The 18,126-nt window shown below is 36.7% G+C and overlaps 1 protein-coding gene across 6 annotated transcripts in view; it reads left to right on the forward strand.

Moving 5' to 3' along the window:
* Positions 1-18,126, forward strand: part of LOC126485091 (E3 ubiquitin-protein ligase Nedd-4) — a 187,818-nt gene that overhangs the window by 127,156 nt on the left and 42,536 nt on the right. For all 6 annotated transcript variants that reach the window (XM_050108697.1, XM_050108700.1, XM_050108698.1 and 3 more), the window contains exon 14: positions 9,939-10,060. In XM_050108697.1, the coding sequence (XP_049964654.1) occupies positions 9,939-10,060 (122 nt within the window). The remainder of the gene's footprint in view (positions 1-9,938; positions 10,061-18,126) is intronic.

Consider the following 18,126-nt stretch of genomic DNA (forward strand, 5'->3'; position numbering starts at 1 on the left):
CTCTTACTTGGATGTGGGATAATCTGCCTTGTATGAGTACGTCAGGTATCCACCCTAGGAGAGGTGTAGGAAATCATGTGCCGGTGACTTTAGAACTGGGATATGCAGACAGGTATTACTCTCAACATAGGAGTGTTAAATAAAGAATTCTATGGATGGGTGCCATTTATTGCATAATAACCAGTTGCAAAAACTTTGTTATGAGCTTCCTGGCAGGTTAAAACTGTGTGCCAGGCCAGGACTCGAAGCAAGGACCTTTGTCATTTGTGAGCAAGTACTCTACCGACATGTCAACGCGCAGAGTGAAAAATTCATTCTGGAACCTTGTTAAACTTAGTTGTAGCCAAAATAACCTAAATAATCCAGAACATGCACAAAAATGAAAGCTGTTCTGGCACTGTGGCATAAAAAAAGATTAACACATTTCAAATTACATGAAGAGAGAGCAAAGCAGCATATTCACACTGTAGCAAAATCTCTTTTTAATGTGTGTTCAGTTAATGCTGTTATTGAGTGAGAATAAAATGCTGAAAACCATACTTCAAAAGGTGGGTAAAGGTATGTGATCAGAGCAACTGGTGGGAACTGATAGAGTAAAGGCACCACAACACACACAAAAATTCATTTAATCACAAGGCAGACATTCTTTTTATGGAATGTGAGGTCTAGAGATCGAGTTTTTTTTTCCGTTGGAGTGTTGAATACCATGTATTGTGGTATATGCTGGAGGCATAGATGCTATTACATTGGCTTCCATTCTGAACAAACCATAAACACTTTTGGGCCCACATATAGAGAATGTGAGCAGAATCATTACCATACAGTGCTAAAATGTAATCTGTTAGGAGTAGTTCTGCTTCTGTCTGTCCAACTTATATGTGATAGCAGGTTATGTGTTTGTTGCTGCTGCTGTGTCCAAAATGTGGCAGCATACATTGTTAAGCAGTGTTGTGAACTTACACATGGTATGCTTGGTAGTTTGGCACATCATTGGAAATGTTATAAAATATAGGCTATGTATTGAAAAGAATATGGACTGAAACTGCTACGCTAAGGTGATTTTCGAGCCCTTGTGGCAAAGAGTGAATAAATCTTCTCCAGAGACATATGGAGCATTGTTTCTATCAGTGGAAAAAATGTGCATGTCAGATCACAAAAAAGTAAATGTTCCTCTTTAAAAGACTCACAGAAAAGTGAAGAACCAGCCACCTCAATCCTCGCATACTGTTCCTGAAAAAATTTTTGCATGCAAACATATTTGCTTTCTTTAATACAAAACATTCTAAATCCTGCAGAAACCGGGCCTCAGTCCCAAGGAACCCTCAGAGGCTCATTCTGTATGTTGGAACACGATAATACAGTAACACAGCAGCTTTTGACAAATTACAGTGATGATTCAAAGTGATTCCCATTAGTAAAACAATTTGTCTTCCAGGTTAATAAAGTTTGTACAATGTGCCAGCAAATGTAACTCAAATTTTCTTTGTTGCACAGTACAAATCATTAGAGAGAGAGAGAGAGAGAGAGAGAGAGAGAGAGAGAGAGAGAGATGGATGGATGATTAAACACATTTCTACCAGAACTTAACTCACTGGCTGGAAAAGTGGGAATTAGTACACAACAGTAGTTTGTTATTTATTGCAAGTGGCCATATTGGTAGTTTGCTCAGAACAACTACTGCTGGTATACAACAGCCCATTGGTTGCTCACGCTGAAATGTGTCAATACATCAGAGCATATGTCTCTAACAGAAACTCGATGTATTAGTGCACCTAAATCACAACTGACCAAATCTACAGTTTACACTGGACAGCAATTATTCTATCATGGCCCATAGACTGCTTTCACTAAAAATATATTAATAAATCAGAAGTTAGACCTCTAACTGAAAAATGTTTCATCAATACACAGTAAATAGCAGCTGGTCAAAATCTACAGTTTACACAGAAGTGTAAATGTCATGGCCCATGAATTGGCCACACTGAAATGTATACAAAATATTGCTCTTGGATGCAAGAGGCAATAGTGTAAGTACCAGAACAGCAAGACTCAAAATTTATACGAGTTCCCCAGGCATAAGCATCTGCAAAATTACAGAGGACAACATTAACTGAACAAACACAGAGATGAAACCAGAAAGTGTTAGGTGTCTCCCAATCGAAAAAAGTACTTCTCTAGACACACTGAATCTCACTGTTAGAAGAATTGTGATATCCGACAATCCAACCCATCTTCCTTCAGTCCATTGTGTGATGTACTAATCACACAGTCCCACCAAACACCAACTCTCCAAGACATTTCAGAACTCCACTACCACATGCTCAGCACATCATCGGCCCCACTCATTGTCGACAAATCACTTAGACCAAGGAGCTCTCATTATTGTCTACTGGTAGACAACCTCCTTTCTGCATCTTGCACATTCCTCTAAATACACTCCACTTGGGCACTCACTGCCCTCCTGTGGCACTAGGGACTCCTTCGACCCTGCAGGAACCAAAGAGTACCCGTGAGCTGTTGATATGGACTGATGCCAAGAAAATAGAACACACCCCTCTCTCTTACTGTGACACTCTTGTGAACTATCACTGTCCTCCTCTCTTTTGCTCTCAATACTATTGTCTTCATCCATCTCTTTTTCTCTTTCACTGCCAATGAAACTCACTGACCATCACTGTCTCCTCTCTTTCCCTCCCACTGGCACTATCGTATCCCTCTTCCACCACTACTGTCTCACTGCTACTCTGTTTCAGCACAAAAAACCACAAATATGTTCATGTGGCAAAATTTTTTGTTAGGAAGCCAGAATGAGGATTGAGGCAGCTGGTTCCCCACTTTCCTGTCTGTCTCCTAAAGAGGAACATATCCACCTTTTTTGTGTTCTGACGGGAGCATTTTTCTGCTTATTCCCTTGTTTCCTCTCCTACAAGAGGGTGTGCTGCTTACTCTTATCTACACAGAGATGACAAAAGTCATAGAATAGTGATGTATACATATACAGATGGTGGTAGGATCATGTATACAAGGTATAAGTGTCAGTGCATTGGTGGAGCAGTCATTTGTACTCAGGTGACTCATGTGAAAAGGTTTTTGATGTGATTATGGCTGCAGAATTGACATTAACAGACTTCGAATGTGAAATGGTAGTTGATGCTCGACACATGGGACATTCCATTTAGGACATTAGTTGTAGATCTACAATGTAAACAGTGTGCAGAGAATACCAAATTTCAGGCTTTACCTGAACCCTAGATGACTGAAAAACAGTGGCTTGGTCAGATGAAACCAGATATTAGTTCATAAAGAGCTGATTGTAGCATTCCAATGTGGTGCAGATCCCACGAAGCCATGGATCCAGGTTGTCAACAAGACACTGTGTAAGTTGGTGGTTCCATAATGCTGTTGGCTGTCCTCTGGTCCAAGTGAACTGATCATTGACTGGAAATGGTTATGTTCGAATGCTTGGAGACCATGTGCAGCCATTCATGGGCTTCATGTTCCCAAACAATTGATGGAATTTTATGGATGACAATGGGCCATGCCACCAGGCCACAGTTGTTTGTGGTTGGTCTGAAGAACATTCTGGACAATTTGAGTAAATTATTGGTCATATAGGTCACATGATACCAGTCCCACCAAACATTTGTGGGACATAATCAAGAGGCCAGTTCTTGCACAAAATCCTGCACTGGCAAAACGTGTCAATTATGAACAGCAATAGAGGCAGCAATATTTACACAGAGGACTTCCAATGAGGAGTCCAAGCTATGTCAAGTTACTGCACTACACGGGACAGGAGATGGTACGACATGGTGTTGGGAGGTATCCCAAGACCTCTGTCACCTCAGTGTAAAAAGAATGCTATGTGTTAGTAGTTTTCTGACAGTTTATGTATGTAATTCAACACATTTATATAGTTGGATTCATGTAAACAACAAATGAGCGCACATATTGTAAGGTTAACACAAAATGGTATGCTCCAAATTTTTTCTGGATACTTTACTCATCAATCGCAATTCATCAAAAGTGCCCAGTTTGTGATTTGTATCTTAAAGGAGTAAAAATCTTACTAGAAGTATTTTACTGAATTTGCAGTCTTTCTATTTTTGCATAATTTTTAGCAGTCACTTTTAGCAATCATTTTAAGTTCTTTTCAGGCATGTTAAGACTAATTTTATCCTATTTTTGTCACTGCGTACCACATTAAAAATACAAATTTTCTTTTATGGGCATGATGTCCCAAGTTTATGCAAATGTACATACACACCTCAGATGTCTAGAAGCATTTCTCATGTGATAAATCCCGCAACCCTGGGAATGCAGACTAGACAGTCTTTTCATTCAAATGATGCCGTTTGTTTTGTCCAAATATAAATTGAGTCTTACATTAAATTAAGAAAAAATTAAAACCACCACCTGAGGAATAAAAATAAAATGTTTTAAAGTGATATTACATATGTACAATGTAAAGTGACCATACTGCAGAGTAGATGCTTGTTCTCGTTAAAAGCAAGTGCGAGACTCTCATCCAGTGCAAGTTCAATTTACAATAATTTATATAAAAATGCATAACATTCTTGGCTACACTTACAGTATACAAAAAATGTGGGCTTTGATTTGCAAGAGAATTTTGCATGACAAAATAATTTTTCTACATGAGTTAAAACTACATTTATGTCTCAGACTAGATATTGTGAGCATATTTTAAATGCATAAGTAGGGTAACCTTGAACCTCACCTGGATCTCTGTAACAGATAGTGATATCGCAAAAAGTTTAAAATTTCTCTGAGATCATCTTAAGAAAAAATGGTAAAAATTTCAACAATTTGTCATAAATAGAAATTATAAAAGTGGCCATCCATACAATTCATACTACTTGCATGCAAAATCATGGTTGTGTAAGTGTACCTTGAAATGGATTAAGATCTTCGAAAATGGGAAAATGGCGTTTCCAGATAGATATCTAAAGAATATACAGTTAAAAGTTGAGCCTTTATTCAGATAATAGTGGAAGAAATGGCCAAACTGCCCCTGAACAAATGGTGCTTTTATAAGATGCCAAAGGCCCTGAACCGCACCTAACGCAAAAGAACCAACCCAATTTACCTATGCTGAAGGAAGTTCTGTAGTGTTTAAATTTTGACTCTGTACTAGAGGATAGCTACGATGTGCCCAGTCTTCCAATAAATAAACAAATGATCGCTAGCCAAAGTTCTAACTAAACCACTTGAGCCTTTATACCTATGATCAATAGAACCTTAGATATGTCCCCCTTGAAAAATTCCATTTTTGTGCACAGCTTTCTGGAATATATTGGTACCGTGCACTGTTGTGCATGGACTGATTTATTTGACATGTCATCTTTGAAATTTTTCGGCATATCAATGTTTACCATTTTGTTACACAAGGTCCTAGAACAACCAGTGTTTATGCTCTGTGGAGTCTGTGCAAACAATTTGAAGGAAGATTTTCCAAAAACATGTCATGATCATCAGAATTTTCTATTGCAGCATATAGGCATTTTTTATACCATTCTGAATTCTCTGTTAGAGATCATGTACAGCTCTGCTTTCTTAATAAATTGCTTGATTTCATGTACTGAATATGTGATAAAAAAACTAAAGTCAAATGTATCCTTGCATTTGGGATTTTCAGTACTTTGATTTGCCAAATCCTCCAAAATAAACAAAAAATATACCTATTCAGTAAAGCAGATAAAAATTCACTTGATGCTGTCCTGAGACACAAACTTTACTCCCTCCAAATTAACAATTTAAGTGTAGACCAGATGTGGCTTGAATGCAAAGAAATGGTATCAACAGCTATTGAAATATTTAAATCAAATAAATTAATAAACAACAGAACTGATTCCACATGGTATACAAAACGCGTCGGAATACTGTTGCAGAAACAACAAGAAAGCATGCCAAATTTAAATGAATGCAAAATCACCAAGATTGGCAATCTTTTACAGAAGCTCAAAATTTAGCACAGACTTCAATGTGAGATGCTTACAGTAGTTTCAGAACCAAAACTTTGTCTTAAAACCTGGCAGAGAATCCAGAGAGATTCTGGTTGTATGTAAAGTATGCAAGTGGCTAGACAATCAATGTCTTCACTGCACGATACCAATAGAAATATTATCTATGACAGTACTGCTAAAGCAGAGTTGCTAAACATACCCTTCCAAAATTACTTCATCAAAGAAGATGAAGTAAATGTTCCAGAATTAGATTCGAGAACAGCTGCCAGTATGAGTAACTTAGAAGTAGATACCCTCAGAGCAGTGAAGCAACTTAAGTCACCTAATAAAAGCAAGTTTTCTGGTCCAGACTGTATACCAATTACGTTCCTTTCAGAGTATGCTGATGCAATAGCTCCGTAATTAACAATCGTACACAACCGCTTCCTCAACGAAAGATCTGCACCCTATGACTGGTAAGCTGCATGGGTCACACCAGTATTCGAGAAAGGCAATAGGAGTAATCCACTAAATTACAGGCACATGTCATTAATGTCTATATGCAGTAGGATTTTGAAATATACATTGTATTTGAACTTTTGAATTATCCCAAAGAGAACTGGCTATTGACACAGTCAACATGGAATTAGAAAACATCGTTTTTGTGAAACCCAACTAGTTGTTATACTCACACAAAGCGTTGAGTGCTACTGACAAGGGATTTAAATTGATTCCATATTTCTAGATTAACAGAAGGCTTTTGACACTGTTTCTCACAAGCGACTTGTAATAAAATTGCATCCTTTCGGAATTTCGTCTCAGTTGTGGAAAATCCAGGATGGAATGTAACAAAGTCTAAAGGCTGTGAATTCAAGTACCTAGGAATTACAGTTATGAACAATTTAAATTGGAAAGAACAGCTTGAAAATATTATGAGGAAGGTGAATCAAAGACTGTGATTTATTGTCAGAACATTTATTAGATGGAACAGAGCTACTAAAGAGTGTGGCTACACTATGCTTCTCCTTCCTGTTTTGGAGTGCTGCTGCACAGTGTGGGATCCTTTCCAGGTAGGATTAATGGAGTACATCTAGAAAGTTCAGAGAAGAGCAGCACATGTCATATTATTGAGAAATAGGGGGAGAGATTCACAAACGTGATACAGGATTTGGGGTGGACATCATTTTTTTTAAAAAAAAAAAGGCATTTACTGTTGTAGTGGAACCTTCTTACATAATTTCAATCACCAAATTTCTCCTCTGAATGCGAAAATATTTTTTTGAAACCAACATACATAGGGAAAAATGATCATCATAAAATAAGGGAAATCAGAGCTCACACGGGAAGATATAGGTGTTCTGTACGCTGTTTGAGAGTGGAATAATAGAGAATTACTGTAAAGGAAATTCGATGAACTGTCTGCCAGGCAAATAAAAGTGATTTGCAGAATATTGATGTAGGTGTGGCTGTAAATGTAGACGTGGCTGTAAATGTAGATTTTCTTATGTGCTTATCCACTGTTCCAACATATTTAAGATATCAAACAGAGTTTTTGATTGAACAATAGTGCACAGAGGGCACAATTTTATTGTTTGCTTAATCCTTTAAGCTTTTTGTCAGCTGAGACAATAAAGCAAGTATGATTTTGTAAATTGACCAGTCTACATTACATAATAGCATTGAAAAGCTCTTCAAAATATGAGTGCAGTAATATAACATTCAGATATTTTTCCATAAATTTTTAATGCCAAAATTCACAAGAAAGGTAGTAAAATAGAAACACAAGGTGGCCATAATGGGCTATTTCAGTGTAAACACCATCAAATGGGGCTCTCGTGCTGGGTTCCTTTGTATCTAGCTTTTTGATTGTATCCTTGTTTCCAATAGTTTTTACCATGTGTACATATGATATGCTGATAAGCCAAAACATTATGAACACTGCTTACCGTGATGTTGGATGCAGTCTGGTGGCATTGTGGGCACATGACGTAGTAACAAAAATATGTAAGTGGAGCAGATCACCTCAGCAAAGATATGTGCTGCAAATGGGGAAATACGTTGAGATAAGTGACTATGACAAAGGGCAGCTTATTATTATGCAGAGTCTATTGGAATGAGTATCTCGGAAACAGTGAAGCTACTGTTTTGTGTGTCTAAGGAAAGAGGTAGGAGGTCAGTGAAGCTACCACTGTGTGCTGAATGACTGGATGCCCACGACTCTTCACAGGATGTGAGGTTAGGAGGCTTATAGGATCTGTAAAGTAGGATAGATCATGATCTGTGGTATCACTGCTGAAAGAGCACAGTGCTGTGCATGCCCAAGTGTTTCGGAACACACTGTACATAATAAATTCTTGAACAGAGAGCTATGCAGCAGACCACCCGTATGTTTGCACGTGTTAACCGATCATCATCATCATCATCATCTATCATCATCATCATCATCATCATCAGTTAAGATTGCAATGACCTTAGAACAATGGAAATGTATCGGCTCTTCAGGTGAGTGGCATTTCTACTGCACTAGGTCAGTGGTCATCTCCACAAACACTATCATTGAGGTGAACGGTGGCTTGAAGTATGCAGCACACCATGGGCCCAAGCTAGTGTGGGCGGTATTGTGCTATGGGAGACATTTTTCTTTGCATGGGACGTGTGGTAGTATCGGAAAACACGCTGACAACTGTGAACCACCTGCTTCGTTTGATGCTTGGTGTCTTCCCTGATGGCGATGTCATCCTTCAGTAGTAAAATTGTCCATTTCTTGGAGCAAGAACCATGCTACAATGGTTTGAAGAGCATTATAGTGAACTCATGTTGATGCATCAGTGTCCAGTTTCACGTGATATAAATCCTGTGAAACCCATCTGGCCCTATGTCGGGTACTGTCACCGCATACACAAATCAGCGATCCATTATTTGCATAAATTACATGACATATGCATAGACATCTAATGCTACATACCTCCACAAACTGTCCAGCAAACTGTTGGATCCCTGATATGCAGAATCAGTGATGTATTTTGTTCCAAAAGACTGACCAATATACTATTAAGCAGGTAGTCATAATGTTTTGGCTCCTCAGTGTAGTTTTCCTAAGTGACTTCTGATACACAGATAGTAGCATATTGTTCCATTTACAGAAATCATAGTTGACACTGTAAGGCCAACAAGAAATACATTGTATCTTACAAGTGGAGGTCTCCAGGAGTGGGGTCAACTTCTGGAAATAATCTAGATAGTATTGTATGTTAGGACCCCAGGTATCACACTATGCAGACATTCACCATGGTGGGCTCTCATTTATGAGTAATCAGAGATAAAAAAATTTTGTGGACCATTAGAGCTCAGAAAATAATACTAATTTTTGAAATGACTCTGTAGTGTAGCGGTTAAGTTATGTAGGTGGTATGCTGAAGTATATGGGTTCAAATCCCATTGGGTGCTACCTGTTTTGTAAAAAAAATCTTTAATGAAATGACGACGATTGTTTCTATTCATTTAATTTAAATATATGTTCTCGTCTCTACCTCACATCTCGACAATGGCTTTACTTTTTCTGTTACTTATATTTTACCTAGGATTGCCTGACATTTTAATTTTCAATCCAGTCTTACTGCTGTTCCTATGTTAAAGTTTCATGATCCTCCTCCTCCTCCTCCTCCTCCCACATCTTACCATATTGTCTCCCTGCGACTCATGTCACTCACTCCTGTTATGTCTTTCACTTCTCATCTTACTGTTCTTGTTACCTCTTATCAACAAATTTATAGCCGCCTCAAGAGAGAGGCTGACATGTTGACTATTTAGTTATAGTAACGTGCCTTCTTTTGTGTGTATTAAATGTCAGAAACATTTATTGTCATGGCAAATTTCACAGAATTTGCTTGTTATTAATACCATCTATCCTCATAGTACATAGGATTTTATTATGGCTGTGTATGTCTATATTATTCATGTTTTATTTATTTTCAGGGACAACTATACTCTCCAGATCAATCCATTTTCAGGTTTATGCAATGAAGAACATTTGAATTATTTTAGATTTATTGGCCGAATTGCAGGAATGGCTGTGTATCATGGTAAATTGCTTGATGGTAAGTCATTAAAAACAAATGAACTTCGTTCATTAATTAAAAAATGCAAAACTGTGTGTTTTTATTCATTGTGCCTATAATTTTAGTGACAAAATAAGCTAGTGTAACATGAGAATGTAAATAAATGTTGTCAAAGAGTATCAACTTTGAAATGTAGGAAGGTTTTGATCATACAGTTCTTTATTAAGCATTACACATTTTAAAATTTCATCATTCCAAAAATTCATCATCAGGCTGAAGCTGTGGAATAAAGTGTACAAGGAAATTAAGAATAAAAAATTTGTACATAATAACATAAGTATGCATCTTCGTAATCCATATACAGAAATTTAATTAATGTTGTATTTACATTTAAATCAAATTTCAGTAAAGAGCTCTTGGGAGGAAGCACATAGACTGAACATAATACAAATTTCCACTCATATATGTGTATTTGATAGTGCTATTGCCTATATGGGAACCAGCAAAGAAGTAAACGAAGGCCAATAGGTGCCACTAGCGTGAAACATAGAAATGAAGTCGAAGAGTAACTTTACAAACAACTATACATTGTGATGAACAACTATACATTGTGATGAACAACTATACATTGTGATGAACAACTATACATTGTGATGAACAACTATACATTGTGATGAACAACTATACATTGTGATGAACAACTATACATTGTGATGAACAACTATACATTGTGATGAACAACTATACATTGTGATGAACAACTATACATTGTGATGAACAACTATACATTGTGATGAACAACATATCAGATCATCATGAACAATTTGTCAGATACAGTTATGCTATTTTTATGGCGGAGAAACTTGTGTTGACTGCATGAAATGTGTGTCATAGGTAGCATTGAATGTTAAGAGATTGTTGTTGGTCAATAATCAAAACACAAGACATATTTGCAACCATTAACTGGTGTGATACAATATTAACATAAAACTAACGTAGAAAAGAAATGAAATATAAGTTGTGAAAGAACAAGTTTACAACCATCACTGGATAAAAATGTTACGTAAGTATCACCAAGGGTAGTTTTATTACAAACACATAATGGATGATATGCAATAGAACCATTTAGGTAAGCACAGATGAGTGGCAACAAACTGAAATAAAATAGAAGCTAATGTTACAATTTTCTTATCTGTTTGGTATTAAAAAGCATGAAGGAGTAATATCAGAAAGTATAACTGCATAGCTTGTTGAGTGAGGACAACAAAAAATCTTAGCATATTGTGGTTAAGGATGTAGAGATAGGATAATTAGCTGACAAAAACTGATGACCAGGCAACAGTAATGCTGAAGTAGTGGTCATACTAGTTCAGAATTAATGGATTCCATTCGGACATGTAATTATATGAAACGTAATGCAAAACTATACAACAGTTTGGAAATGCAGAACTATATCTAACAAAAAGAAGCCCTTTGAAATAATGAAACGCAAATGTTCAGCTTTCATAAGGTTAACCACAATGTAATTGATTGATTTCTTTATTAATCCACGTAACAATTTACATTGTGTGGATTTCGTCAGCAAAATCATATACAATACAATATACCTACAATTTATACACATAAAATTAATATTTACACACATTTTTAAGGTATCTTACATTAGTTTTATATCCTTATGTAATTTTCTTATTGTTGTTGTTGTGGTCTTCAGTCCTGAGACTGGTTTGATGCAGCTCTCCATGTTACTCTATCCTGTGCAAGCTTCATCATCTCCCAGTACTTACTGCAACCTACATCCTTCTGACTGCTTAGTGTATTCATCTCTTGGTCTCCCTCTTCGATTTTTACCCTCCACACTGCCCTCCAATACTAAGCTGGTGATCCCTCGATGTCTCAGAACATGTCCTACCAATCAATCCCTTCTTCTAGTCAAGTAATGCCACAATCTCCTCTTCTCCCCGATTCTATTCAATACCTCCTCATTAGTTATGTGACCTACCCATCTAATCTTCAGCATTCTTCTGTAGCACCACATTTCGAAAGCTTCTATTCTCTTCTTGTCCAAACTATTTATTGTCCATGTTTCACTTCCATACATGGCTACATTCCATACAAATACTTTCAAAAACAACTTACTGACATTTAAATCTATACTCAATGTTAACATATTTTTCTTCTTCAGAAATGCTTTCCTTGCCATTGCCAGTCTACATTTTATATCCTCTCTACTTCGACCATCATCAGTTCTTTTGCTCCCCAAATAGCAAAACTCCTTTACTACTTTGTGTCTCATTTCCTAATCTAATTCCCTCAACGTCACCCGATTTAATTCGACTACATTCCATTACCCTCGTTTTGTTTTTGTTGATGTTCATCTCATACCCACCTTTCAAGACACTGTTCAACTGCTCTTCCAAGTGCTTTGCTGTCTCTGACAGAATTACAATGTCATTGGCGAATGTCAAAGTTTTTATTTCTTCTCCATGGATTTTAATACCTACTCTGAACTTTTCTTTTGTTTCCTTTACTGTTTGCTCAATATACAGGTTGAATAACATTGGGGATAGGCTACAACCTTGTCTCACTCCCTTCCCAACCACGCTTCATTTTCATACCCCTCAACTCTTACAACTGCCATCTTGCCATCTGATTTCTGTACAAATTGTAAAGAGCCTTTTGCTCCCTGTATTTTACCCCTGCCACCTTCAGAATTTGAAAGAGAGTATACCAATCAACATTGTCAAAAGCTTTCTCCAAGTCTACAAATGCTAGGAACGTAGGTTTGCCTTTCCTTAATCTTTCTTCTAAAATAATTTGTAGGGTCAGTATTGCCTCACGTGTTCCAACATTTCCACGGAATCTAAACTGATCTCCCCCGAGGTCGGCTTCTGTCAGTTTTTCCATTCATCTGTACAGAATTCGCGTTAGTATTTTGCAGCTGTGACTTATTAAACTGATTGTTCGGTAATTTTCACATCTGTCAACACCTGCTTTCTTTGGGATTGGAATTATTATATTCTTCTTGAAGTCTGAGGGTATTTCGCCTGTCTCATACATCTTGCTGACCAGATGGTAGAGTTTAGTTGGGACTGGCTCTCCCAAGGCTGTCAGTAGTTCTAATGGAATGTTGTCTACTTCAGGGGGCCTTGTTTAGACTCAGGTCTTTCAGTGCTCTGTCAAACTCTTCGCACAGTATCATATCTCCCATTTCATCTTCATCTACATCCTCTTCCATTTCCATAATATTGTCTTCAAGTACATCGCCCTTGTATAGACCCTGTATATACTCCTTCCACCTTTCTGCTTTCCCTTCTTTGCTTAGAACTGGGTTTCCATCAAAGCTCTTGATATTCATGCAAATGGTTCTCTTTCTCCAAAGGTCTCTAATTTTTCTGTAGGCAGTATCTATCTTACCCTAGTGAGATAAGCATCTACATCCTTACATTTATCCTCTAGCCATACCTGCTTAGCCATTTGGCAATTCCTGTTGATCTCATTTTTGAGACATTTGTATTACTTTTTGCCTGCTTCATTTACTGCGTTTTTATATTTTCTCCTTTCATCAATTAAATTCAATATTTTTTCTGTTACCCTAGAATTTCTACTAGCCCTCGTTTTTTTACCTACTTGATCCTCTGCTGCCTTCACTATTTCATCCCTCAAAGCTACCCATTCTTCTTCTACTGTATTTGTTTCCCCCATTCCTGTCAATTGTTTCCTTATGCTCTCCCTGAAACCCTGCACAACCTCTGGTTCTTTCAGTTTATACAGGTCCCATCTCCTTAAATTCCCACCTTTTTGCAATTTCTTCAGTTTTAATCTACAGTTCATAACAAATTGATTGTAGTCAGAGTCCACATCTGCCCCTGGAAAGTCTTACAATTTAAAACCTGGTTCCTAAATCTCTGTCTTACCATTATATGATCTATCTGATATCTTCTAGTATCTCCAGGGTTCTTCCATGTATACAACCTTCTTTCATGATTCTTGAACCAAGTGGTAGCTATGATTAAGTTATGCTCTGTGCAAAATTCTACCAGACGGCTTCCTCTTTCATTTCTTAGCCCCAAGCCATATTCACCTACTATGTTTCTTTCTCTCCCTTTTCCTACTCTGGAATTCCAGTCAGCCATGAATGCTAAATTTTCGTCTCCCTTCACTACCTGAATAATTTCTTTTATCTCATCATACATTTCATCAATTTCTTCCTCATCTGCAGAGCTAGTTGGCATATAAACTTGTACTACTGTAGTAGGCATGGGCTCTGTGTCTATCTTGGCCACAATAATGCGTTCACTATGCTGTTTATAGCAGCTTACACGCACACCAATTTTTTTATTCATTATTACACCTACTCCTGCATTACCTCTATTTGATTTTGCATTTATAATCCTGTATTCACCTGACCAAAATTCTTGTTCCTCCTGCCACCGAACTTCACTAATTCCCACTATATCTAACTTCAACCTATCCATTTCCATTTTTAAATTTTCTAACCTACCTGCCCGATTAAGGGATCTGACATTTTCTTATAGTACTGTACAATTCTGGATTTCATATTATAATTATGTCCTCTTGTATTACAATGCAGGCTACTTTGATGACACTACGTGTTTTAATTCAGATAGTCCGTTACTGCATAACAACTTTTATTTGATAAAAAATTTTTTAGTTTTGTTTTGAACTGTCCAATTGTGTCAATATCTTTTATATTTTGGGGTAATTTATTATATAATTTAACGGCATTGTACAACAAGCTCTGCTGAGTTTTAACTTTATTTTTCCTCTCTAGGTGCAGATTGTATTGGTTTCATAATACTTTGAAAAATGTAGTGACAGGCGACAGTTAGGATTTCCAGCTTTTGGAAATGTTAAAGGCAGTGAGTCCTACTGCCACTCTTGGTTATTATACGAATTGCTCTTTTCTGTAATTTGAAAACTATTTCAATATTTTTACACTTGACTCCCCAAAATATTATTCCATAGGTAATAACAGAGTGGATATAAGAAAAATATACAGATCTGACACATGCAGTATCACACACTGCAGTCAGAATTCTAAGAGCATAGCATGCTGTAGCGATTCTGTTACTAAGTATTTTAATATGTTCCTCCCACTTTAACTGACTGTCAACGTCCATACCAAGAAATGTTGTGTAGTCTACACATTTATAGTTTCATCGTTTAACTTAAAGTTGTTATAGTGTGGTTTTTTGCACGTACACTGTTCAGTGTTTGTTTGGCTTTTTCTTTCAGTGCATCTGGTGATTTGTCACTGATTAAAACATTTGAGTTGTCTGCAAACAATATTGTTTGTCCATGCTTGATGCTCTGTGGGAAGTCATTTATGTAAATGAGGAATAGTATTGGGCCAAGGACACTACCCTGTGGGACACCTATATTTACATAATTTGGTTCAGAAGTATACTTTACAATATAGTTTGAGCAACTTGAAATATGTGAGATTTCAGTTATCTGTCTTCTATTTTTTAGATATGACGAACCACTTTTTCACAAGTCCCCTTATTCCCAGTTCATCTAACTTATTTAACAATATGTTGTAGTCTACTGTATCAGACGCTTTAGCTAGATCAAGAAATATACCTGTTTTGTAGTTCCCTTTATCTAATGCTTCAAGAAAGTGGTTTGTGAGGTGTGCTGTTGCTGATTCTGTGCTTTTCCCTGATCAAAATCCAAACTGGTCAACAGCAGTCAGTTGTATTTATTTAAATAATTCATAAGCCTATCTTTCATAATAGTTTCTAATATTTTTGCAAAGCCTGAGAGTAGAGAAATTAGCCTATAATTTTCAATTTTTCTTGCATATCCTTTTTTGAAGAGAGGTAGTAATTAAGCATATTTTAAATAGTCTGGAAAGTAGCCCTGCTTGAAAGATTGATTTATAATATCAACTAAAGGTGGAAGTAGGCTCTTGATACAGTCCTTAATTATAAAAATGGGGACTTCATCCAGACCAGCTGAGTTTTTGTTTCTCAGTTTGCTGACTGCTTTGTAGACTACTTCTTGTGTTGTAGGGAATAATACCATTGAGTGTGATACGCCATTATTTGGCTTTTTGACCTGAGGGGCTGTTAGAAAATTTTCCTGTAATTTTATTCCTATGCTACTAAAATAACAATTTATATAGTTTGCCAAATATATTGGGTCTTTTATTAGAGTCCCTTCCTCTTTGATTTTCAAGTTTGACAGATTCATTTTCCTGGTACCAGTTTCCTGCTTTACAATCTTCCATACTGCCTTATTTTTGTTTTCAGCAGATAGCACCAGTTTGGAGTCATGAGCTCTCTTTGCTGCAAGCAGTATTTTCCTATATGTTTTCCTATATCTTTTATAAAAGAGTGAGAAAGCAGGATTAGTTTGGCTGTGTTTATTGGAGTTCAGGTACTTTAGTGTTTCAGACGATTTTTTGATGCCTTTTGTGACCAACTTGTTTTTTCCTGCTGTTGATAGTGGACATAACACTTTAGGAAATGTTTCTTCAAAATTTAATTTAAACAATGTCATGAAATTTTTGAATTTTTCATTTGCATCTACCTCTGAGTATACTGAGTCCTGTGTTTGTCCTGCTATCTGTTTGGCAAACTCATTTATTTGGTTTAGAAAAAATTCGTCTGTAAATATGCATTTTTCTTTGTTTCTTCTGGAGCCACTTTTATATTATCGATTTGACCTGAGTGATCAGATAATCCTAGCTTTGCTTCCATCACCTCACTGTTTTCTTTGCCTAAATCTGTTAATATCTTATCAACAGCTGTCTTTGAGTATTTTGTTGTTGTTGTTGCACTGTTAACCATTGGAACCACATTGAAACTTTGAGCAAGACTTAGTAATGAGTCCCATGTAGCATCAGGATTCAGTTTATCTACATTTAGGTCTCCACATATGAGAATGTGGTTCTTTGGAGTGGATATCTTGTCAAGAACATGATTAAGTTTGGAGAAAAAGATGTTGAAGTCTCCACTAGGAGATCTGTATATACATAAGATAAATTCCTACACCTGTATTGGTCCCTGATTTCAACTGCTGCCAGTTCAAAATGTTGCTCTTCACTGATTACACTTAAATCGCTTCTGGTCTTATAAATACAACACCCTCCACACTTCATAGAAGTCCTACAGTATGCACATGCTAAATTATTAGACTGCAAGACTAATTGATTAATTTCAGCTTCATTGCACCAATGCTCAGTGAGACAAACAACTGAGCACTCTGTAGACTCCAGCTCCACTTCTAACTGTTGGGTCTTATTTGCTAGGGAACATATATTTTGGTGAACAACTATTAAGTAATTTTTGCCAACACTATTTGCATTCTCACTTTTTTTTCATTTTAATGTCGTTCTGTGTTGGTTCAACTGCTTCCTTATTACGATTACACTTGCATTTTTTGTTTGCATATGGTATTCTTGGATAGTCACCCCCCTGCAGACTATATTAGTTTCCCTTATTTTTTATAATTTTACATAAGTCCAGGAGCATTTTGCTGAAAGTCATTGCACCTAGTCTGTTTATGTGCAGGCCATCCCTACCAAGACATTTGTCGTTGAGAAATTTATTTGGGTCCACAAATACAACGCCAAGTTCATCACACTGTTCCATGATGCCAGTGTTTATTTTGTTTATATACACGTTACTCACCAGTCTTCTTTGTAGAATTCCGTTGATAACAGTTCTGGAGCTTGTAAACAAACCTTTGGCTGACCGAATTACATTATGAATATCATTTATGATTTCTTCTTGTCTGCTGTTTCTAATAGAGTTGGTCTCTACGTGAATTATCATGCCTTTAAAATTTGTGTTGGAATCATTGTTGTTTTGGTTGGATTTTTCCGTGTTCCTAATGTTGTTCAAATGTTTCACAATCTGCTGTGGTCGGATTCCAGGGCGAACATCGACTTTACAGTTCGGAACCACTACATTTTTTAACACGGAATCACCAATAACAAAGAAATCACTTTTATCGATCTATTTTGCTGGATTGCTTTCATATTTATCTTTTTTCTTATACGTCACAGTTTTCCAGTTATATTTGCTTATAGATTTACCGCACGATTCGTTTTCCACCACTGTTCTCACTGGGAT

Source organism: Schistocerca serialis, chromosome 6, assembly GCF_023864345.2.
Source record: "Schistocerca serialis cubense isolate TAMUIC-IGC-003099 chromosome 6, iqSchSeri2.2, whole genome shotgun sequence".
Taxonomy (NCBI): domain Eukaryota; kingdom Metazoa; phylum Arthropoda; class Insecta; order Orthoptera; family Acrididae; genus Schistocerca; species Schistocerca serialis.